Raw genomic sequence first — 24,446 nt, 5'->3', positions numbered from 1 at the left:
GGTGATGAGACACTTGGCAGCTCGTTTCTAGTTGATGTTCACAGTCAAGGGAAGAGTAAAACACTTTGCCCTCAGAGCAGACCATGAGCCAGGGCAGTTTCTCCTGCTGCAGCCTTGGCAGGTGGGTTCACAGAGGTTTCTGTGATCCCATCACTCCATGTGCTCCTGGGCCCCCATCCAAGCCCACCCCTTCCTTCACACCTCAGCCTCCCACCACAAAAGACCCCTCACCACAGTCTCCCAGAACTTTGGGGAAAAGCAGAAAGAGATGGAGCAAAGGACACAGGGACAAGGGGGAGGAATTCTCTGCCTTCTCCCAAAAGCCAGATGGACTGGGGTGGTCAAGAGTTTGACAGAGGATCTGGTGACTCCAGGGGTCACTACTTCTTCCCTGGGAGCTGGTGCAATGGGCTGGTGCTTCAGGGTCTCCTCTGCATCTCCTCCTCCCACAGCCTCAGCTGGGTCCATTTCTCCGTTCATGGCTGACAGTTTATTTTTACTCTCTTTCTTCTTGGTATCTTTATCCTTTTCTTTTCTTTTTTTTTTCCTTTCTTCTACCATCCTGTCCCTATTGATCCGCGGAGTAACTGGAGACGCAGAAGAGTCAAGACAGGAATAGACGCGAGCGAGCCCTTGGCCTGTGTGCTGTGTGTGTGTGTGTGCCAGGCAGGGTGGGGAAGGGAAGCGGGAAGACTTTCCCCCACAGATCTCTACCCGTTGCTTGATTTTCTCCTCGGTGCAGCAACAAGCTCAGTCATCTCCTCAGGAACGGGTGAATGAGCTTTCCCCGGCTGCCGGGGCCGGCGCGATGAAAGCCGCTGCTCCTCTTTCCATTACACGCTGAGTCTCTTTGGAGTAATTTTTTCCCCTCCATAACGTCAGTCACCGCCGTGCTCAGCAGGCCAAGCTCCATCACGGAGACATTAATAAGCTGTAATTGAAGTTAATGTGCCATGGCCGGGACATGTGGATCCAGTTAGGAGAAATCACATTGAGCAGAAGCGAATCAATTTTAGGCTGATTTATATTAGGATTTCTCTCCTTTATCCTCCCCTACCCCAATGCGTGCACTGTCTGTCTGTCTGACCATCCTGCTGGTGATGAGCAGTCCCTGGAGGAAGGCAGGAGGAGGGAGTGTTCCTCATCCCTGAGCAGCTCCATGGAACAGTGCCTCCTCTCAGGCTGCACTTCCCCTGCAGTTGTACCTCAGTTCAATCCAGGGGTGTCAGAGCAAAGTGCATCCTGGCAGCACGTGGGCTGCTTTGCCCTGCTTGGACATTCCTCCTTCTGGCTCTGTTGAAGTTGTTGGAGACCCTCCAGCTGATCTTGGCTTCTCCAGCAAAGCTGTCTCTAGAAAGGAGAAAAGAAGCAGGTTTGGTCCATGGAACAGTCTCTTGTTGAGGGTCTTGGATTTTGTGTGGTGGCTGATGTCCCCACTGAGCATCTCTCCCTGGGGAGCAGGGTGGGATCTGCACTGCTACTGCTTTGCCAAAGGGGAACAGGCAGGACCTGGGGTGATCTGTGAGAGCATGGGCTTACCCAGCTGAGCTTTCCCAGCCACAGTGCTGGAGCATCACCCCCAAAATAGCCACAGGCTCACCCAAAAAATTCGCAAGAACTTGCCCAGTGCCCCTGCAGCCCTGAGCCAGCTGCCGCCCACACTCAGCAACTTTGGGAAGGCCACAAAAACCAGGGCAAGCACTGCCTGTGCCTGTCCCTGCTCCTTCCCCTGCAGCTCCTGGCAGACAGAATTCAGGTCCCAAGAGGTAGCAGCATCCTCGTGTCAAGGACGGCCAAGTCTGTGCCAATGGTGCGCCGTGTTCCTCGGCCCGTCCTCGCCTCCACGCTGGGCAGCCCCTGGGAGCTGGATGGCTGAATTTCCCTGGCACTCCTCCAGGCTGGAATTAGCTTGAGTTCAAGCAAAATCTTGCTCTTGGTCAGATAGTTAAATTGAGTTAATGCAGAGCAACTGTTCACACGAGTCTTGCGAAGGTTTCTGCTCCCACCGCAGAACAACGGAGGGGAAACTTGCAGAGCGAGAGGGAGGGAGGGAGTTAGAGAGAAACCCAGAGAGCTCCTCCTTCCCCCAGAGCTCCTGACGCTTTGTCAATAGCCAGAGACGGATGCCCAAGGTCCTGTTACCTGCTCCTGGCTTCGGTTTGTGAGGGTTTTTATTTCCCCTCCGATTCTGTTGCCGAGTTGCGTCCGGCCCTGAGCGGATAATAGGATTTCATCGATAGACTGAGAAGGTGATGTATGTTAAAGCACTTAATATAAAGAGACTTCTACAGGAGCCCAAATTCAATTTGGCCAATGAACTCAATTGCAGGCATTATTGCATTCCAGGAGAAAGACCAAGAGCATTTATACACATTACTCTGCAAATATTTATGTTCAGATATCCGTGTGATGTCCTTTTCACCCTTCCTCCCTTCTGCTGCCCGACCCCCTAATGGGGAAGTTTGGTTTCGTGTTTGCTTTTTTAAGACAGCTTTGAATGTAAATAATGTTCCACCAGTCAGCAGGATCTTGACAGCTGGTGAGTGTCAACTTATTTAAAATAAATAGCCTCTCGGATGGGAACAGCCAGCTAGCGTGCTCTCCACTCTGGCATCTTTTAAATTGTCTCATCTTTGTAACCCAAACCTCAAACCATTTTGAAGGGCACGAGGAGGGTTCCTTCCATCCCGGCCACACAACCAAAAGTAAAAACCCACAAGGAAAATAACCCACTCACATGTCCCTCTGACCGAACTCAGGTGTGTTTTTGTTTTTTTTTTCATTTTTTTTGGGTCTGCACAAAGCAGTGAAACCCAGAAGCCTCTCACCCTGGTTCAAGCTGAAAGAAACAACATGTTAAAATGGCTTTTCCTGCCCTTCAGTCCCTGGACCACAGGCTCCAGTAAGCTCCCAGTCCTGCTCCTGGGATGAATGAGCCACCTTTGTCTTCTTCAGCCCTTTCAGCCCTGCTCCAGGCCTGGCAATAGCAAACCTCTGCCAGAGCAATCTCCCAGCAAGGCAAATCCTCATATAACTGCTCCCCACAAAGGGACTGCGCTTCTTCCATGGCCCAGCCATTAGAAGCTATTTTTACCTGCTTCCACACGCACAGATGGGCCAGAAACAATCCAAGCTCAGCACCCGTTATGCTTTGCCCAAAAGATTTGCTCCCTGCTTTTGCTGAGCTGCCAAAACAGTTGCAAAGGAGCAGGTAAAAGTGGGTAAGTGATGGCCAGGCAGCTGCTGGAGCGTGCTGAGAGCAACGGCTGGGGATGACAATAGAGAGATGGAAAAGAGTTATTCATGTTTCCCCGAGAGCCGAGATCAGTTGAAACATCATTTTCCTTGGGGATGGAGAGGAAAGAGCTCCCTTCAAACACATCGTCCCATGAGACTCATTAAAGGCTCATCAATTACAGTGAGAGCAAACAATTCAGGGGAAGCTCTGATAAGCCTTCCTTTGGCCGGCAGTCATTAGCAGCTCTCTGAGCGCTGCCTCTCCCCAGCACCAGCTCAGGGAGCAGAGGGGGAGCAGGGGGGCAAAGCCACACGGGTAAGGGTGAAAAGCAGGAGCCCAGTGTCTCAGAAACCAGCAGGAGGGGACCAGTCTCCACAGAATCCCTGGGGACACACGGCAGCATCCTCGTGGTGAGCACAGGGTGGAGAGGAATGTGCAGGCTGGGCTGGAAGGAGACTTGGAAAGGAGATGGTAGCCCACTGTGGTGGACTTCTGCTGCTCCGTGTCCTGTCCCAGGATTTTTTAAGGAGCTCAGGGCAGTGTTGTCTCCATGGGAACTCGGTGGAAGGTGCAAGGGGACAGAACAGCTCTCTGGGTCTCCAGCCAGCAAGTGGTTCCTCCAGCCCTACCCCACACAGCAGCGGGGTCACCGCATCAGTCCTGAAGGGGGGTACCAGCACCCCAACACTGTCTCAGCCCCATGGGGAGGGAGAGGGATAAGGAGGTGCTCTTTGCCTTTCTTTGCCTTACTTCCCTGCTCTGCAAGTGGGGTTATGGACAAAAAAAGAGGTTGTAAAACACATAAGAATCCTCGGAAGGAAAACAAAGGGCTGGGAGGACTTTTTAAAATCACTTCAAAAGTAATTATTAATGAAAGCTCAGGGAAAGGGGCTGTTTTCCCAATCCCAGCATGGCTTCTGCACTCACCCCCTTCCTCTGCATGGGCATCTCCTTCCCTCACACGTGGGCTTGGCACCAGACACCTCTCCAGCCGCTCGCTGCTGTGACCTCCAGGATGCTGACTTGGAGAAATGCAGGAAACTGTTCTTTATGGCTGGGAAAAAAAAAGAAAAGAAAAAAAAAGAAGGACACTTTCCTGTAAACTTTCCTTGGCGCTCCAAGCTCCATGATGTTCCCTGGTGGAGGCATTGGCAGCATCAGATCGCACTGCACCACTCTGAGGAAAGGCAGCAGCTGAACAACTGCACTAAAATAAGCTCCTAAATACCCCATTGTGCAAACTGTAACGTCCTGGGCCACACAGTGCCCCAGCCTCCCTTGCTGGGAACAGTGTGAGCCAGTCTCTGTTTAATGCACAATGCAGTTGTGTGACCTGCTACCCAGTGCAGGATGGGTGTCCCCAGGCCATGGGTGCTGCTCACGGGTGTGCTCTGGGGCTGCTCTCCTCGGGCTCTTCACCACCGTGGGCTCTGAATGCTCACTGAGGAACAGCACTGTCAGTGTGTGCCTTGACCCACGAGTTGGAGGAGAAACACTCCTGGCTCTTCAGCCCTCCAGAGCCAGAGAGACCATATTGCAACCAGCACTTTGCTGGAGCAGCCCCGGGGCTGGAGCGGGGCCATCGCTGCAGGACACGGCGCAGGTGTCTGCCCCGAGCCTGCTATTTAAGCCTCACTGCTAAGTAGCTCCTAACCTTTCCCTTCATCCTCTCCTTCCTGCCGTGGCTGGCCGCCGAGGAAGACGGGCAGAGGCAGGCAGGACTAGCAGCTCCCACCCAGGGGACTGGGCTAATGCCATTTGCTCCAGTCTCTGCCAGCTGAGTCTTGGCTGTGCACAGACCATCAACAAGCACATGTCCTTGGGCTGCAGGCCCAGAGAAGGAGGCAGAGAAGCCTGAAGAAGGGGTTGAAGATGAGCCTCTGAGCCCAAGCAGCAGGAAGGCTGGGATGCAAAAGCCTTCTCCCCAAAACAGGGCTGGCTGACAGCGCTCGGCTGTTGGCCATTAAATAATGCAGCCTGATTGATTGGGCTGAAAAGTGCTGTGCTGAGGGGTCAGCCTGCTGGGGTTACAGTTCCCTGCTTAGATTGATGATCCTCAAAGGTCAAATTCAGAAAGCAATTCCCTGGTAAAATTGATCCTTTGGATAAAAAGACTTCTGCACGGTGGCAAAGGGCGAGTGAGAAAAATCAGTGACCTGGGCCCAGGCAGGCAAGGTGAATGTCTGCCTCTGCTTTCTCTTTACTTAGTTTTCCTTGTTTACACCAATTAGGAAGTGAGGATCTTCTCTGGGAAGAGCAGAGCTCCATCACACCTACATGCAGTGGCTGGGGGACGTCCTTGAGCGCCCACCCCATCTCCATCCCGCTAGCCAGGGCAGGAGGCAGCTGGGGCTGTCCCAGGAGCTGGTGCTCAGCTCCCAGCCCTCCTCAGCAGTAAGTGAGCAGTGTGTGTGTATGAGCAGACACATCTGACTGCTCTTGTTTTCCCTAGAGCAAGAAGTCTGGGTCCCACTGCTTGGTGAAGGTTTTGTAGCTGGAGCCAAATTAACAGGTCTCGCCCTCCTGCACTGCAGCAGCTTGGAGCCAGAAGAAGCACCTCAAAACATCTGCTTGGCTCTTGGTGGGGGATGCCAGGAGCAACGATGTGCTATGTGTGGAGGGGGTTATTGAGGCTGTCCCAGGCCACCTCAGAGACCAGGTGGTGGCCCCCAGGGCTGCTGTTCCCACTGTGAGACTTGCAGGGTCAAGGACTGGAGCCAAGCACTACCCTCCACATCATCCCAACCCTCAGGGAAAACAAGGGGCATGACAGTCCCTGCATTCCTCCAACCCACTCCCCTGGGGCTCTTAAACTTGCCTTCAGCTGGATTGTGACACTGTGCCCTGGAGCTGGTCCCATCCCCTCGCTCCCACCACAGGAGGAGGGAGGAGAGAGGAGAGCTGCAGCTCCCAGAAGCTGTTGCTCTGTTCAGGCTGGGCCCAGAGCAGCAGCAGTGAGGCTTTGACCTGCTTTAACCCACTATCTTGCCTGCTTTGCTCTCGTCTGCTCATTCTGAAGTGAGAGAAGGAGGCCACGCTGTGTGGACGCTGAATAATTCAGAGCCAGGCTCTGCAGCACTCCGGGGCTGGGCATCACCTCTGCCACAGGGCTGGGACAGCTCAGCCAAAATCCTTCCTCACCAGAGGCAGAGGGGACACAGAGCATCTGAAATTCAGCTTCCCTCCTGTGTAGGTACCAGCCAAAGCCACTTCCTCCCCCTGGATGCTTGGATTTGTGACTTGCTCCCAGAGCACCGATGCTCGGAGGCTGTTAATGCTTTCAGCCGTGACACGGCATCTCCAGCTCTCACCAACACACAGTTTCAAGTGGAGCATGCTGAGTGTGTCTGCCTCTGCTCCCTGGAACACGTTTTCTTCTTTCTTCCCTTTTAGAAACTGCAAAATTCCCTCCTCTGCTTGGTCAGAGACAGGGCAGGATTGTAAGATGGGGAGAGAGATCGTTCATCCAGCTTATGCTGAGCCTCTGAGCGGGGTTTGCTAGAATTAAGGACAGGGAGGGGAGAGGGGGGGGAAAAATCATACATGAGGTCAGCTTATCCAGCCATGCGTGAGGAGAGCACAGCAAAGGCAGCCTTGGTGGGTCAGGCAGGTGGCTGGGGAGCTTCTTTGGGGGCTCCAAGGGAGAGGGGGAGAGGCACCAGGAGCTGGGGGGCATGCACAGCACCAGCTCCCAGCCTAATCCAGGCTGTTTATCCCAGTGCAGATAGAGCACAAGGAGCAGCAGGCCATGTTTCCTCTGTCTTCTCTGCATGTGGCTCATTCCCTCAGCTCTGCATCTCTTCAGCTCTGTAAAACAAAGTGTTGCCCCATCAGATTTCACCCGTGCACAAAAGGCTCAGCGTTACTGTTTTCCTAATGGTTCTGCTTCTGAGAGTGTAAATTATTGCACAAAGCATCGGGCTGTGCTAGGGATCGACTGTCTGGAATGAAATGAGATGTTTTGGTCCCCAAAGTCTCTGTCTGATGGTCTGAGCTCGGGCCCAGGAGTCACCAGAGCCACGTGTGAGTTATGGGCTCAGTCTCTGTGCTCTGCGCAAGTCACCTCCGGAGTGTGAGCAACAGGAATTATTGTGCACAGACATAATTATTCCCTGCATACTGCACTACAGCTCATTAAAAGTTTCTTAATGTTTGCAAATTGCTGAATAGTGTTTTTAGTTGTTGCCTTCTCTGATGAGGCGCATTCTGATGGTGACTTGCTCTCTGTGTTATTTTGGTCACAGCAGGCTGGGGAAAAGGGTTTGTGCTGTGCAGCTTCACACCACGGGAGAAAACACTGCTGGCTTTATCACAAGGGGCAAGGGCCAAGTCCCACCAGTGCTGGCCATGCTCCTCCATCTAAAGTCCAAGACTGCCTCCCAGTAAAAGGGTAATCACCCAGATTTCTGTAACAGCCCTGAAATGTGAGTGACTCCTTCCTGGAGCCTCAGCTGGAGACATTGACTTACCATTAAAATCTGTGCTACTGCAGTCGGATGGTGGGAGGAAAGCATCTCTCATCTTGGACTAGAGACAGCAGATGCACCTTGGGCAAGAAATTGGACATCATAACTCCAGCACATACCTGGGGAAAACAGCTGAGTTCAGTGATAAGTCCTGCAGAAGGAACAGAAAGGGGGTGACCAGCCTGGCTTCAGCACTACGTTTTCAGCACTACACCGGGGGCAAAGAGGAGCAGCAGTGACACCTGACAGCTCTTCCCTGTCTTCCTCCTCCAGGTGTAAATGCAACCTCCATGCTAACCTGTGCACCTTCAAAGAGGGCAGCCTGCAGTGCGAGTGTGAGCACAACACCACGGGGCAGGACTGTGGCAAGTGCAAGAAGAACTTTCGCTCCCGGTCTTGGCGAGCAGGATCCTACCTGCCTCTCCCTAACGGGTCCCCCAATGCATGTAAGTAACCTGCAGGGAGCCAGCCCTGGCTGCACTCCCACCTTGGGCTGCACAACACCCACAGATGGGAGCAGGGTCTCATCATGTCCTTCTGTGACTGGAATCGGTGCAGGATGCTCAGCTTTCGAAAGGGAAGCGGGTGTTTACCCCTGTCTTTGTACACAGAGACATGAAAGAGGATCTGGTGGATGCAGAGGTGGTGTGTTGGCTGCTGGTAGATGAGCGATGAGCCTAAATGATGGTCAGGAATAGGGAGGATAACCTCAGGCCAAGATACAGGTCCATGGCTTTGTGGCAATGCAAATTATTGTCCGTTAGAGAAAGCATTGTTACCCACAGCAGAGCACTGGCTGGGGAGTAGGAGTAGCAGTGCAGGTTGATTCCTGGATCCCGTTCTGTGCACGTCAGTGTTCCAGGCAAGCGCCGCGAGCTCCGGTCCCTCTGCGCAGCTCCAGTCTCATCCAATTGCTGCTGGAACAAGGCTCTGACAGGAGCAAAGGCGCGCAGGCGGGATGGAGGATCCATCCCCACCATCGCTCGAGCAGGGGAGTTGGGGCAGGAAACATCACAGATGGGCCTGTTCCTCCTGGGTTTCTGTCCAGTCCACATTGGCAGACTTGTTTAAATGTCACGGAGCCACGGTGGCCACTCCAGCCTTTCAAGCAGCAGCTTTGAGCGTTGCCAAAGAGAACCTTTTCCCTCCCACCCCCCAAATTTTTTTGAAAGATTCATGTGCTTTAAGATGATCAAAGCTGAAATTCAGGCTCCGAAGGCCGTGACAGGAATGTTTTGTGTGTGCCAGGGCTGGTAGACGAGCAGGTTCTTTGAAAGGGAACGAGCTTGTCAGCTCCCACCAAGCGGCTGCATTGCTTCAAAGGAGCCTGGGAGAGTTTCTGGTGTTGACAGGCACAGACATGCTGTTCTGTCTCTCTCCCTCCCCTCCGTTCCTTGTGTCTCTTCCTATTTCTCTTTCTCCTCTGCTTGCTCTTCTCCCATTCATCTCTCTTCCCATCTGTCACTCAGTCTTCTTCCTCCTCCCCACCCCAACTCTCTCTGCTGCTTCCTCCTCCCCACATCAACATCCTCTTCCTCTGCAGCAGAGGCAGTTCTCTGAAGCCCTCTCCTCTTGGTAGTCCTACCTCTTCTGTTGTTGCTCCTGTGCTTTATATTCATGCAGAGCTGAGACTTTCCATGATTTACCCACAGCAGGGAGGAGCAGGGCCACTCATCTCCTGGGTGCCAAAAGCCAGAAGCTGGTCCTTGGATGGACTTTGGAGCTGGTGCCTTTGCAGTGTCCTGTGGAGCAAATGCTGCAGTGGGAAGAGTGTCCAGCCCTTCTTGCTCACTGAGAACTGGTTCAGTCCCTACAGCTTGTCCTTAGCCCACTGAGCCTCAGGGGATGTGCTTGTCCTTTGCTGGGCTTTAAGGGCAGGTCAAGGAAACGGTTAAGAGAAAAAACCATCAGCAAAGGCCACTGCTGGTTTTCCTTCCCCACATGACAGGCTTGAGATGCCAAGACCCCAGACAGCACTGTCTGGTTGCTTCTGTGGTTTGACAAAAGCAGCTTTTAAGCTGTTTGTTGCAGCAAACTGATGTGCCCATGAGCAAGACCCCCACTAATTAACTGCTGTTTGGTCCAAGGTTGTGTGTCTGTGTGACCTGCTGGTAAGAAAGTTGGTGCTGCCCTGCTTCCAGTGACTGGGCTTCTTCTTCTTTTTTCCAGGTGCAGCTGCAGGCTCAGCCTTTGGCAGTAAGTAAAACCCAAACTGAAATGCTGGCATTTAACACCTCGGTGCATGGTCCTTGTGGATGTCACTAGGAGAAAGAAATATGGTTATTTTCCGTCCATTATCGTTTTCCAGGCAATAAGTCTTCCCTAATTGTGCCTCATTTTCTGTCTTGCCGAAGAGTCTTACATTTTCCTCCTTTGACTTCAGGAGCCTCATTTTGCCTCTTCCTCTGGCATGGTTTCCCCCCATGAGGTTCGTTAGTATGGCAGCCGGAAAGGAAATAAAAAAAGACTCTTCAAAATCACCAGCGCTCGCTGTGAACTCCCCCCACCCCTCCAGGATTGCAGGATTCTGCTCTGAGAAGGAGCTGGGTGTGAATTATTTGGCATAGAATCCAGTCTGGGTCACCTTGGGCTATCAGTAAAAAAACATATAGAGCATGTGTACATCTGCATGTACACGTGTATGTGTATGAACATATGTCTGTGAAGTGTCGGCAGCAAAGGCAGCAGAGCTCAGTGGGGATTTCTGCTGCAAGATTGATGGGATGAGAGGACTCCTTATTTAACAAAGCTGGAGGTAGTCTGATATCAAAGAGCCTGGAGTTTTGGGTAAGCAGAAGCCCGGGTTTGAATTTTGTGGCTCAGAATTCCCCTCCAGAAGAAACAAATCAGAGAGCTGAATGAATAATGAATTCTTTGGTTTGCAGGCAAGTGGGAAGAATTGGAGGAGAAAGAGTTTCAGAGAAATGCAAATGCAATTAAGAAAAATGCACCTAATTGACAAGTGGAGGACAGGTTTTCTGGGTAAATGAGCCATATTTAGATTTTAAGCAGTTAAATGCTTAAAATTTTCAAATGAAAATTAAAAGTCTCCCTTCAGTAATTTAGAATTAGAAAAAATAAATGTTTTAACAGTCCAAAATGTTCTTCACCTTCCTGGTCAAAACCATTTTGATAACTCTTTTTTTCCCCCCTTAACAAAGCTTGGCATCCTCAGCTCTACCTTTGTTTCACTGGAAAGCGTTTCCCATCAAAATTTGCTGCTGGGGAGAAGCTTTGGGGGTGCTGGGAGCGATGTGCAGGAGGTGGACAGGAGGGATTTGTGTCCAAGGCCAGTTAAGGAGAGATTATTTAGCCTGCACAGGAGACTAGAAGTGACCTAAATTAAGTATTTAAACTAGCTCAGGGCTATTATGAAATTAAGCATGATAATCTGCATGAAGCAGTGGGACAAACAAGGACAGGAGGGCAGCAGGTGTAAGTTAAGTAGGAATTTGTGTTTGAGTGTTATTTCAGTTCGGGCTGTTGTGGTGCCACACTCGGGGTGGCTCCTGCCCAGCTCTGCGGGGGCTCCCTGACCCTGAACCATCCTTTAATTTGCAGGGTGCCAGTGGAAATGAACAGGTGCCAGTGATCCTGGTTGGTTTTGATGGTGCTGAGTAGTTTGGGGGTGTCAGGAGGGAATGGTGTTGGGTAAGGAGCACAACTGGGCATGTGGACACTGGGCAGTGGAAGCACAGCTTGGGCTGGGAGTTCATTCCGCCTGCACCTCGCCCCATCCTTGCCCAGACATGCCTTCATTTCCCCTTTTCAGCTTAATTGGCAATTAGTTTATGATAGAGCTGTAAGTATTTAAGCCAATATCTGCACCAACAGAGTAAGCTGATACAGGCACAGCCTCCAGCCCCTGCACACACACACACACACACACACACACACTCATGTGTGTCATCGAGCTGCCGTCGCCTTAATCCTCTCGGTGCCCCAGTTGTGACCGTGCTGAGAAATCAGTCACCAGTTCAGCCCAGCAGCAGCAGCCTCGTGGGAGTGCAGGCTGGCAAGGAAACCCTCCATTCCCCCCAGTAAGTGCCTCCCACCTCTTCTCTTTGCTTGTCAGCGTATGAGCGACCGCAGCGGGTAAACACCCCAAAAACCACCACTGCAAAAACGACCACCACAACAACGCCCACCACCACCACCACCACCACCTCAACCACCACCACCACCACCACCACCACCACCACCACGCCCCTACCAGCCACCACCACCCAGCCAGGTGGGTGCCACGCTCGCTGCCTCACCTGGAGGCCAGGACTCTTCCCAGCTCCTCTCTTCAGCTGCTTCCCATGGGACTGCCGTGTCGGTGGCCCTGGATATCTGCTCTGTAGGATGATGATAAAGAGACATGGATAAAAATCACCCTGACTCATTTCACATCTCCCAGCCTCCAGGCAGCTCTGGTTTGCTGTTATCTTTATTCAGCTCCTGTCCAACATGAGCCAGGAGCAAGGTTTATGGTCCCTGTAAGCAGGGACAGCCACAGCAGGTCCACCTCAAAGTCAAGAGACAACCACCCCATGGGTTGCCATCCCACCTCACCAGCTGTCCCTCTGTTACCATCAGGACAGCAAGAAGTAAAGCCAGGACTGGATGTGGGGGAACCATTGCTTTTCCCTTTTTTTCCTCTCAATTTTCTTGTTTTTTAAAAACAGAAGGTTTTCAAAATCCGTCCGTCCTAGAGCCACTTGGCAATGCTGTCCTGCACAGGGCTGGCAGGGCTGCAAGAGGTGCTCTCTTACAGCTCCACCACAAGGCAGGGCAGGAAGGCAAGGAAGATTTTCCTGTCCCATAAGAAAGTTAAACCACACATCTCTCTGGAGGGAGAGGGGAACTGCACCCCATCCTGCTCCATCCCTGACCTCCTGCCAACATTCCCCAGGCAGCTGCTGTACAAGCAGCCAGGGGGCATGTGGGGCTGCAACTCACACACACGTGCCAGAAACATCCTTCCCTAATTTCCAAAATCACCCCGTGGAGGAAAACTTCTGTCCTTTTCCTGGGGGTTCCTCCTTCCCTCCCCCCGTGAACAAGGAGACGGCGTTTTCGCTTGTCTTTTGGAAATGAGCAGATAAAACTTAACAGCAGGACATTTTTTTTGAGCTTCTCAGAGGGGAATTAGACACGCATTCCTCCCCTTGCCATGCTTTCAGGGCCTGATATTTCCCAGGAGGACGTTTTACACCCACAGTATGTTAGTAACAGTCTGTCTGGGGGAGCTGCCAGAAGCCAGTCAAAGGGATGAGGAAACTTGATTGCATGTTTATGCAAATATAGATATATTCATGGAAGTACCCTGCTTGGGGAGTTAATCAGGAAGCTGAGAGCTTATGACCAACTTCCATGGAGTTGGAGTGACCCTGGAAACAAAGTAGAAGTCTCAGCTCTGTTAAGAAGTGTTCCTCACCCAGATCCATGCTGTACTTGTGCAGGAGGAGGTTCATCCACCACCCCTGCCTGGAGCTCACACCATCAGCACGGCCCCAGCAGGGGCAGTGGTCACATCTCCATCCACACCAAATGCTTGGGGTCATTTGATTTTTATCCATGCTCTCCTGTAGCAACATTTTAGGGCTGTTTTTTAGCTGTGTACATGTGGGTGATGTGCTTAGTGCCTCTCTTGTGTCTGACTTGCAGTGCTCTGCCTTGTGTGGTACATCTGGCGTAGGCAGGATGCACCTGTGGGGCTGGGGGTGGTGGGGGGAAATCTCTCCTGCCAAACTACTCTGAGGGACCTGAGAGACATCATGCACCTTGGGGTTTATTCCTTCTCCAAAACCTGCTTCCTGGCCAGAGAAAATGTTTTCCTCATGCTTTCATTAACTAAGGGCAAGGGACAAAATTAATAGATGGCAGCCCAGCTGACAGATCCCTGCCTGGATACAGTCAGGCCTGAGCTCCAAGCTCCTTGTCCCCATCCAGATCCCCATCTGTGCTTCTGCACAGCCAGGTCCCACCATAGAGTGGTGACAGTCCCTGGAGGGGCTGTCCCACATAAGAAGGCAGCCAGGGCCACCCAGCAGCTCAGGGACCTGCTCTTACCTGGGCAACACGCTGGGTTTGATGACAAAGGTCCACCTGTGCCCTTGACCAGCAATAGGGAATCAAGGCCCAGCTTAATTCTGATCTGCTTTTGGCCAGAGACGTTCCTCCTCCTCCCTGCAAAACATAAAGTATTTCTTTAAACACTATGACGTCCCCACAGGGTGCAGATCTAACTCACCTGGACCTCAAGGGAAACATCCTGTGAAAGAGGTGACCCCTCGAGCTCCTGGTGGGACACGTTTGCAGGAGACACAGTAACCCCAAGCAGGGTCAGAATCCCAAAGTGAGACACCCTGTTGTCACCCCCTTTCTGAGTTTTAGAAGCATTAAAATCCCTCCTTGCTTTAAAGCCACCTCGGTCAGCCAGGCACTTAAAAAAGTCCTCTCAGAGCCCTGCCCCATCCCCGCGCTGCTTCACCCTCTAACTGACACACTGTCTTCTGCCCTCTGAATTTCTTCTTCCCACCATAAGCAAGCGTCATCAGACCAGCCTCTGAGTTTGCTGCCTCTGTGCCTGTGACAGAAACACAGAAAAAAGCAGGTATTTAAAGCCAGCCCGATGTTTTTTCCCCCTTCTCCTTCGTGCCTCCGCACACCAGTGGGTAGCAGCAGTGCTGCACGTAGGCTTAGAGGAGTAGATTAGATTTGGGTTGTCTCTGGGTTGCATGGATCTGCTAGACATCTGCTTCCTTTGGCTGCTCGTGGTGTTTTCCGTGGTCAAGGTGGAGCTGTGGTCGTGTTTGGAGGATGCTTTTGTCGCCTGCTGTGCGGTGAGAGGGGAGAGAAGAATGAGTTCATGGGCAAGGCCTGTGGTCTGAAGGCAGTTGAGGCTGCCAAAATGGGTAGAAGAAAGGGAAACTGCAGAGTTACCCTAAGGAGGATGAATTAAGTGCTATTCTCCTTTGCCTTCTGCGGTTCTGTTATTTCAAAACCTTCCTCGAAGCCTGTCAGATTCTTCCTTGCCATTTGTTACATTTTTCCCGTGTTCAGAATAAGCAAAAAAAATAAGCTTTCCCCCCCTCTCTGATTTGTGGCAGTTTCAGCAGTGCCAGTTCACCTCTGGGAAAAACAGAATGAACCTGAGCCCTGCTTGATGGTTACGAGCTCCTGACAGCCTGGCTTTGTGGAGGTCCTGCAGAAAGGGGACCCCTGTTTATGTTTTGAGCAGGACTTTTTCAGGGCCTCCCACTACCCCCAGCACTGTTTGCCCCAATGGTTTTTGCTATGAAGTGGGACTTCTTGGTTCAGTTTATTCCACTTCTCCAGAAACCCACCAAGAACAGTGATTTCCATCAGAGCTGCCCATCGTTTCCCATTTGTACAACCTGGGTCTAGGGGCAAAACGTGTCTCTCCCCCTCCCAAAATGTAAAACTGTCCATTATGGCCCTGAGCTGCAAGGGAAAGGTTCTCAGGATAATGAGCATTAATAATTTTCCTGGCTCTGTAAATGTGATTGAGTGGAGGTGTATGTGAATGACTAAAAAGCAAAATGCCTCCAGGGCTGTTTTTTATTGTGACTCTAATTAAACCCTTGCCAATTTGCACCGGGCTTTTTTCATATTCTCTTTAACACCGTATTAATATCAATTGGTTTCCACTTTCCAGCTGAAAAGGACAATGTCTATCACCTTCTCTTAGAGCTTGTCATTAAAAAAATTATTTTTTTTTACTTTTTCATTCTGTATTGTTTATCACCCCCCTGACAAGGCTGGGAAATCACATTTTTCTCCTACTCGGGTTTGTCCTTTGAAACTTGGCAAGGATCAAGAGATTTTTTTTTTTGATTTTTTTTTTTCCTCCTCCTCCTTATGTTACCCAACTGGAGCTCGAAATTAATAATATGGCTTTTAAAATTTTTAGTCCTTGGTTTGTTTTCTAGCAAACCTGAAGATTGTTACCAATACTGAGGAGCTGGGGAGGGGGATGGAGCCAGTGGGGGTGAGGGTTTGCAGGGAAATCAAACAAGTGAGCTATAAATTTCTTGCTGGTTTAATTTCCCTGCAAACTGGCATTTTCTGAGGGAAGGGCAGAGCCTGAGGGAAGGCCTGGAAGTTGGGATTAGGAACCAGGACTTGGTGCCTCTGTCCCAAGACACCTGTGCTGTTTCTCAGCGCTGTTATTTCAAAGGGGTGCAGAGCAGGTGCTGATGCAAATACAAGAGGAAACAAGTGTGTTGAGCTGAGCTGAGAATGGGCAGCTCAGCACACACTGCCATCCTGCCCCTCCCAATCCAAGGGCTTCCCAGCCCCTCCAGAGCCTGAGGACACACTGGCCACCCTGTGCCAGCAGCAGTGCTGGCATCAAGCAGGTGCGAGAACCCGAGTGGCACAGGGTTGGGGGGTTTGGTTTGGGGCTCTGGCTCCCCCTCGGGGTTCTGCAGGGCTGCTCGTGGGACACCAGCCCTCCCAGCACACCCAGTAACACACCTTTCCCCTCTGATCACTCCAAGACTACACCGACTTGTCGGCGGCTGCCCCGCTGCAGGTGGGCTCTCCCCCGGCCCAGGCTGGCCCAGGAGCAGAAGGTAGGAGCCACTCAGTGGCTGAGCTGGGTCCTGCCAGTGAGAACCAGCTCCTGGTGCTCTGAGAACGCTTTAGTTTCCAGCTCTGAAGCTCTGCTTTCCATGCCTCTCTCCTCCTCCACCTGGGAAAGAGCTCGGGGTTTGTCTGTGCCCTGCACGCAGCTGGGACTCTGGTGAGGCTGCTTTGAGCCTCGGGGTTTAGTCGTGTACATGAAAGATGAGGATGGTAAGTGGTAGAAGGGATTGTTCACAGCTTGCTGCTGGGGTGAACGGAGAGGATCATGGAAATCCTGTCATCTCCCGAGACCAGAGCCTGTTTGTAGAGCAGAATCACTCTGTAAATGGATAAGCCTGTGTTGTCTAGAGCATAGATGCCTTCTTGTTCTCCTGAGTGACTGCCTAAGGTGAGCTGCTCCTGGTGGGAATCTTGGGAGGTTTCACACTGACTGTCGAGGCTGAAGCTTCTCCTCCTCAGGGTTCCCACCAGCACACACTTCAGCAGCTGCCCACTGGTGCTCAGCTCCCATTTCCCACCCAAGATCCTGTAGCTGCTCCTGCTGTAGACACTGGCATCACTTCCAGTGCAGAACAGGGCACCCTGGGCCTGTCTCTGGCCTCACAGAGAGACAAAGCTGCATTTGGTGCAGTAACAAGGGATAGAGCCACACCACAGCCATCAGGGCTGGGTGGTGCTGACAGTCTGTGCTGAACCAGGAGGGCTGTGCTGAGTCCTGACAGTGGTCTGCAGATTTGGCTTCTCTCTGTGCTTGGGCAATGTAAAGACCACATGCCAACACTCAGCCACCCAGCAGCTCCCACAGCCTCCCCTTAGGAACACTTTCCCTGTCTCTCTTCACGCTTAGAAATGCTAATTTTCAGGAGACTTTGTCTCTCGTTCCTGCTTCAGCACATCCTCAACCAGATACGGCTCCGCCCACCTACCCTAGAGACCTGCCTAGAGCTTCCAGTGTCCCTTTGCCACCTTTGTAAGCAAACAAGGGGGGATCTGTGTTAAATCTGATGTTCTCTCTGATGCCACCTGTGATGTCCCACCAAACACAGCAGCACTTGGACGCAAGCTGAAGCCCCCAGACCCTCCCAAGAACATGCGAGGTAAGGCTGTGCCCGTCCCCAGGGTCAGGACAGGGCAGGTTTCTCCCTCAGTGCCATAGGCCAGGACAACCCACCTGTCCTCAGCATGACCATCAAATAATCTAGTCTCCTTCTTGCAGAGTCCATCTCAGCTCAGTTCTGCTCCTCCAGCCCCATGGAGGTCTCTTTGGAGACATGTTTGGGGCTGGGAGAGCCCAAGGGCTTCTTTGGGAAGGGGTTTTATGCCATGGCCAAAGTCAATTGGGCAAGGTTAATTGGGCTGATGGGTTGCTTTGGCCCATTAGGGCCAAGCCTTGTTAGCAGATCACCCTGTTCCCAACAGCCCGTGGAGCCTCCTCAGAGCCATGACCCCCTTCTCACTGAGGGCTGTTGCTGTCAGGACGTGACTGACACAGGTGGTTGTAGCTGGCAGTGCCCACCCAGCGCCTCCCTGAGCCCCACAGTGCTTGCCAGGGCTTGTGTTCCACAAATAAACAGCAAGACCCCTTCCCAAACACCCTGTGGGACCTCAGTGCTGCTCCACCAAAGCGCAAAACCCCCCAAGCACCAACCAAACCCCATCAGCTCGATGGCCTTTACCCCCAGCGCTGGGTCATTCCATGTGGGACGGGGGTCTGGCTGGCAGCACAGCCCCCAGAGAGCCCTATCCCGGCTGGGGCAGCCCCTTGCCCCGAGGAAACATCCCAGCCCAGCCGTACTGGGCTGGCCCTGGGAGCCCTCTGCCCATCACAGCTCTCAGGCGTGTTTTGTCCTCTGCCGTAGCGGCTCCGAAGAGCAAAGCAGGGCGCACAGCACACTCTGCAGGCAAGAGGCACGGCAAAAAACCAGGTACGTGCTGCTGGGGACGGGCCAGGCTGGGGCAGCACCTGCTCTGCGGGACCCTGTAGCACCCCCTGCCAGATCCCACCTCCGTAGCACTTTTCCTCCTCGCAGCTTTTTGGTGGTGACCACCACCAAACACTGTAGATGTTGTTTTTAAGCTGTTTAGACTTGTAGATCCTTGTCCCAACCAACCCAATCCACACCACTGAAGGTGCATAAAGTGGGTAGGAAGATGTGTGAGTAGCTCCTCCCAGCTCTGCAATAGAGCCGCGCATGGAGTTTTTCATGCATCAAACTTCGAGGGGGGGGAGAAGAGGAGGAGGAATTTAGCAGCTCCCAGCTCCTGGTGCAGAAATAGAGAGGGGTGTTCCTGGCTTGGCATTGTTCTCGTGGCAGAGCTGCTCGTGGTGTTAAGCAGTGAGAAAAAGCATGTCTCTGATTTCTCTTAAGCGTCCTCAAAGAGCTCAAAACTCATCCGGCTCAAACCAAACTCTGGCCCAGTGGCTCCTATCGAATCATACAGAGGTAAGAGGAGGGAGGGTGGTGCTCCAGGGCTCCTTGTCTTCACTCAGGTGATGTGGTCCAAGAGACTCAGATATGGAGAGCATGGGGAGGGTCTGGCTATCCAAGTCATGGTTAGCTGTCAGCTGTATGTAGGAGTGCATCCCTAGACTGCAACAACACTTGGGAACTGCAGACACAATAATTTGGGCTGAAATTCTTTGGATATTGGTTGATGAGGCAGAAGTTGTTTCACAGCAGGTCAAGATTACAACAGACTGCCAGCTCCTCCTCAGGCAGCTGTGAACCATGGGGAAACCTCTGCCCTGCTTCATCTTCCCTGGTCATCATCTCATTGAGACAAGTCTCCTTCTCCAGTTGCATGTGCATGGCAACCCACACCCTTCCATCCCATCCCTCTGCCATCCTTGAATGTTTAATGTTACTTGCCTGGAACAAAGTCCCAGCTCTGAGCTTTCCCCCTCCTCCTCTCCAAAGGCTGGGGAAGCTCAGACTTGGATGACACTATTTCTTCCCACATTATTCCCTGCCCATGCTGGCTGGGAACCTCCTGACCAGGACAGCTGGGACATAAGGGAACCAAGTCATCTCCTTTCCTCCTGCATTATTATCCTTTTAAACTCCCAGTAAGATCCAGCAGTGGATCTGACACTGCAAGGTTGTCACCGTCCCAGGTCATGGTAATAAAAAGCAAACACAAGAACCACATCATGCAATTCCTCTGGCTACAAATTCAGCCTGGCTGGTTGTGTTCTAACATGTGCCCACAGCAGAGAGAGGTCAGCCCTGGGGACAGGAGCAGCGCTTGGCCAAGTGACGGTGGCATCTCCCACCCCACCAGCTGTGCCAGGCAGCCCTGCTTCAAACCTTCACACACGTGTCCACCAGCTTTTGAAGGACCCCACCCAAGCCACATTGCCTTGCACAGACTCATTTTAAGCATTTAACCTGAGAGTCATCACCCTTCTCAAGCAGCATTGGCTTGGGAGACACAAGGGGTGTGCTGAGAAGGGACACAGAGGGAAAAAAGCCAGAGACAGCAAGGTTTTACCTGGACATACAGCAGCTTCAGGTCCACCTGAGCACCCTCTGCCAGCTCCATCCCATGGGCCAGTGCCCTCTGTGCCCAGCAAGGCAAAGGCTTCACCAGACTGGCTCCTCATGGGTCCTGCAACCTCCCCAGAGCCAAACCCAGCTCTGCTCACTAACAAGGCAGCTGTGTAATTAGCACCTGACTCCACTGCCTGCTCCCACAATTATGCAGTTCCTGAAAGAATCATAGAATCAGCCAGGTTGGAAAGGACCTCTAAGATCTTCAAGTCCAACCCTTGTTCCATTACCACCATGGTTACTAGACCATGGCACTAAGTGCCACATCCAGTCTCATCTTAGAAACCTCCAGGGATGGAGAATCCACCACTTCCCTGGGCAGCCCATTCAGACATCATGTCCTGGGATTGCCAGGGTCTGTCTCCACACCCCAGGGGGACAGAGACCCTCACCCTGCTCTACTCTCTGAGCGATGACTTCCAGCCCTGATGCCCCCATGGTGGTGAAGAACAGCCACCACTGTGTGCACTCATCCTGCCCAGCCCAGCCCTGTGTGGGCAGTGGCCATGACATTCCACCCGGGCAGGAGCAGGAGCATCCCCCGGTGTGGCTCCTCTCCTCCGCCCAGCGGGAGGGAGGGTGTGCCCAGCCCGGCTCCCCAGGTCTCTCGTCCTCTCCGCAGACTGTGAGTGCTACGGGCACTCCAACCGCTGCAGCTACATCGACTTTCTGAACGTGGTGACCTGCGTGAGCTGCAAGCACAACACGCGGGGGCAGCACTGCCAGCACTGCCGCCTGGGCTTCTACCGCAACAGCTCGGCCGAGCTGGACGACGAGAATGTCTGCATAGGTGAGTGTGCCAGCCCCGGGCAGGGCCGCCGGCCTGGGGGATGGCTCATCTGGGTCCTCGCTCTGTGGGGTGGGCTTCGGTTCAGCCCCTGTCCGGAGGATGGTGTGCCCACCTGTGTGTTCCACAAAGATGATGGTTATTACAGTCTGTGCAGCTTCCCAAGGGAGCTCTTCCCTGAAAACAAACCCCAGATAATATCCAGAATCACAGAATGGTTTGAGTTGGAAGGGATCTGCCTTAAAGATAATTTCATTACAACCCCCTGCCATGGGCAGGGACACCTTCCACTAGCCCAGTTTGCTCCAAGACCTGTCCAACCTGGCCTTGAACACTTCCAGGGATGGGGCAGCCACAGCTTCTCTGGGCAACCTGTGCCAGGGCCTCCCCACCCTCACAGTAAAACAATTGTTCCAACTGGATTCAGATGCGTTGCTGAGCCAGGAGGGGCTCAGCTCCAAAGAGGGGTGTTCTTTGCACCCATGGCTGTTTGCACCATCAGAGTGTCTCAGGCCTCCATGTCCTTCCTTGGTCTGTAATGCCCCTCCTGTAGCACATTGCTGGGCTTTTCCAAAGTCCCCAGTGCCTCCCTCAGGGAATGGGCATGCACAGAGGCCCCAGGCAGGGCAGGCTCTGACCAGAATGTCTCTGGCCAGAATGTAACTGCAACCAGATCGGCTCCATGCACGACCGCTGCAACGAGACCGGCTACTGTGAATGCAGGGAAGGCGCCACGGGGCCCAAGTGCGACGACTGCCTGCCCAACTACTACTGGAGACAGGGCTGCTTCCGTGAGTACCGGGGCTGGAGAGGCACGGGGACGTGGGGATGGGTCCAGGCAGGAGGGGGATCTTCAGCACTGGGATGCTCGGGGTGGAGGGTGAGCAGATTCCTGCCATTCGTCCCAACTCCAAAACAACTTCGTAGCTTTGTCTGTGGAGTCTGCACCTCCCACTGTGTTCCTCTGGCCTTGGAAGTGCTCTAGCACTATGAGGGTTGGATAATTGAACCACTAGGAGCTAAGAGCTTCTAGTTCCTGCTGCAGTCAAGGGGTTTAACACCCACACCCTTCCTCTCGCCTCGTAGCCAACGTCTGCGACGACGAGCTCCTGCTCTGCCAGAACGGCGGCACCTGCTACCAGAACCAGCGCTGCATCTGCCCCGTGGGCTTCAAGGGGGTGCTGTGCCAGCAGTCCAGGTGTGAAGTGGACAAGAAGGACTGTGACGGTGCCCCCGGTGTGGGCGGCAGCCTCGGCACGGTCGCCCTGGGGGTGCTGGCCCTGCAGCTGCGCGCCTGGGGGGACCTCTGACCCCGCAGGGCGGGGGGCCCAGCCCAGGCACGTCGCCCGAGGGGGACCTGGGAGCCAGGTAACGGGTGGCTCTCCCCACCGTCTCCTCCGCCTTCCTTCACGCTAGGACTTGCACAACTTTGGGCCCACTTTCCCAGCAGAGGTATCCGCAGAGAACCCGGGGCTGGCTCCTGCCCAGCCGGGGTGGCCCAGCCCAGAGCCGGCTGTGGAGTGTGGGGACTGCACCAGCCTGTGCCAGGGGCGTGGGCACATCCTTCCCTCTGCACAGGGACTCTCCTTCCCTGCCCCACACAGGGCGAGCCGGGGCCGGGGCCGCCGGGGCCCTGCTGAAATAGTGCCGCGATCCAAGGGAGATTTTTTTTATTCTTACTTTCTTTACTTTGGTATAGGCTGGGGTGTTCTTTTTATTTTTCCTCCTCTTAGTGTCCTGTTTCGAAAGAGCCTGTCATGACAACTCCGGAGCCCCACGACACAACAGGCAGGGGAAGGGGAGGGAGGGAAGGGGGGACTCTGGTCCATCCCTGCTGCATAGTCCCACATCCCACCATCGGCCTGGCCGGGCCACGCACATACTGTTGCCTACAACTCTAGTTGCTGCATTGATTTTGTATTTTCATTGCTGGGTTTTGTTTTCTTGCACTTATGGAGGACACAGGGGCCACGAGGCCCGTGGTACGTGAGGAGTGCAGTGTCTTATCCACACATGTCCGAATAGTGTACGGTTCAAATACTTTTTTTGGTAGAGACTTATTTTTGTTTGGATTAAATGTTATAACAGAACCACAACTTAAAGGGACATTTTGCCATGAGCATTTGATTCTGGTGTATTCTCCTCCAGTAAAGCAACTATTAATGGCTGCTTGATCACCACGTTTTCCTTTTTGTGTGCACAGTTAATTACAGGTAAAGACTTATTTTTTTGATTCATAATGTCCTCTTGTGTTTTCTGAGTCACTACCAAGGTGCACCACATGGTGAGGGAGAGGGGAGGGAGAGAGAGGTTGCCTCATCACTGAGAGCTGTTAATTATTTCTCCTAATTACTTTGCTGAACCTAGGTTAGACTACTAACTGCAGATGACGAACAAAGCCTGGGTGATGCATTAAGCACTGGTATTGTGTGGAAAGGCCATTTCCAAATGAGTCTGTGGCAGGAGAAGGCTGGCTAGTCCAAGGCTGCTTCTCCAGGGGGACCTCAGCTGTCCCAGTCCCATTCCAGCTCCCCCTGCCTCCAGCTGGTGCTATGATGCACCTTTTGCAGACAATGCTCTTTATTTTGTCAGCCTAGAATTTCAGTATAGAGATCACAGGGACTAGATAACTTATTTAAGGCTCACAAACATGCCCCTATCTGAGGAGGCATTTGCAACCAAGTGCATAAGCAAAGGCAGGAGAAACCAGAGACAAGAAATGATGTAACTCAGTCAGAACAACGGGAACGTCACAAACACAAGAGCTTTGGTGTTATCATATCCAAAGATTTGGATTTCCTTGACAGGTGAGCAGCCCTTGGTCCCCATCCCAACTCCAGGATGCTCCCTGAGCCAGCCCAGCAGCTTCAAACAGTCCAGGCTTCAGCCTCCACTGTCACTTCAAAGAGCAACACAAATCTGGTGCACATTTGGAGCAGCATTTAACATCACAAAGGCAGGACACAGGGCTTATAAAATAAAAGAGGGTTAAACTCCCCCTGCTGAGATTTGATCCTTGAGGAAGTGGGCTGGCCCCAGCATTGCCTCCCTGTCTGTAACACTCTCTGTTGGTATCAACACTTGCTTTTCTTTGTACTTCCTCACTGCCACAGATTTAAATCATCATGTTACTGTTCGTACAAGTAATAGCAGAGAAAAGGCCGTAACAAGATCAAGATCTCTAATGGCACTTCTGGAAGGTGAAGCAACATTCTCCTTTCCCTGGACTGGTGTTTTTCTCTAGAATATTAGATTAAGCATCAGAAAATTTACTGTTTCATAAAGCCATATCCCAGACAAGCTCTGCTCCCAGCAGATTCACGTTTATTGCAATGCAAGCAGGAACGTGCCAAGCAGCAGCACCAAATTCCTGCAGAAAATAACCTCAGAAGGGCACAACAAAGCTCAGAACAGCCCAGGAATGAAGACTGCTGAAGGCAATAGACCCCTGCACTAGACCTTTTGAGGTTTGGGGATTTTCTCTGGGTTGATTGGGTGTTGGCTGTTTGGCTCTGGGGTTTTAGAATCATAGAACAGTTTGAGTGGAAAGGGACCTTTTAAAGGTCACCTAGTTCAACTCCCCTACACTGAGCAGGGGCATCTTCAGCTAGACATTTTTAAAATAAAGCATCACTGGCTTCCAAACTCGGCTCCAGAGATGGTACCACCTCCCTATGAGCCCTGAATACCAGTAAGATTCAGCCCTGGACCTGCTTTATAACCAAAGCCCAGTGGATGGTTCTGTGACTCCCATCAGAAGCAGAAGGTTGCAGCACAAACCCTCCTGCAGCTGTGCCACAGGACAC

General features: G+C 52.5%; 1 protein-coding gene across 1 annotated transcript in view; it reads left to right on the top strand.

Annotated features, from left to right (window-relative positions):
* Positions 1-22,228, top strand: part of NTNG2 (netrin G2) — a 44,035-nt gene extending 21,807 nt beyond the window's left edge. Inside the window, exons 3-7 of the mRNA XM_008919378.4 lie at positions 7,978-8,150; positions 9,874-9,900; positions 20,476-20,643; positions 21,297-21,431; positions 21,727-22,228. Of these exons, the coding sequence (XP_008917626.1) occupies positions 7,978-8,150; positions 9,874-9,900; positions 20,476-20,643; positions 21,297-21,431; positions 21,727-21,950 (727 nt within the window). The 3' untranslated portion in view covers positions 21,951-22,228. The remainder of the gene's footprint in view (positions 1-7,977; positions 8,151-9,873; positions 9,901-20,475; positions 20,644-21,296; positions 21,432-21,726) is intronic.
* The last annotated feature ends 2,218 nt before the right edge of the window (positions 22,229-24,446 follow it).

This window comes from Manacus vitellinus, unplaced genomic scaffold (genome assembly GCF_001715985.3).
Source record: "Manacus vitellinus isolate BGI_N305 unplaced genomic scaffold, ASM171598v3 scaffold_27_pilon, whole genome shotgun sequence".
Lineage (NCBI taxonomy): Eukaryota > Metazoa > Chordata > Aves > Passeriformes > Pipridae > Manacus > Manacus vitellinus.
This window is presented reverse-complemented; position numbering and strand designations above follow the sequence as displayed.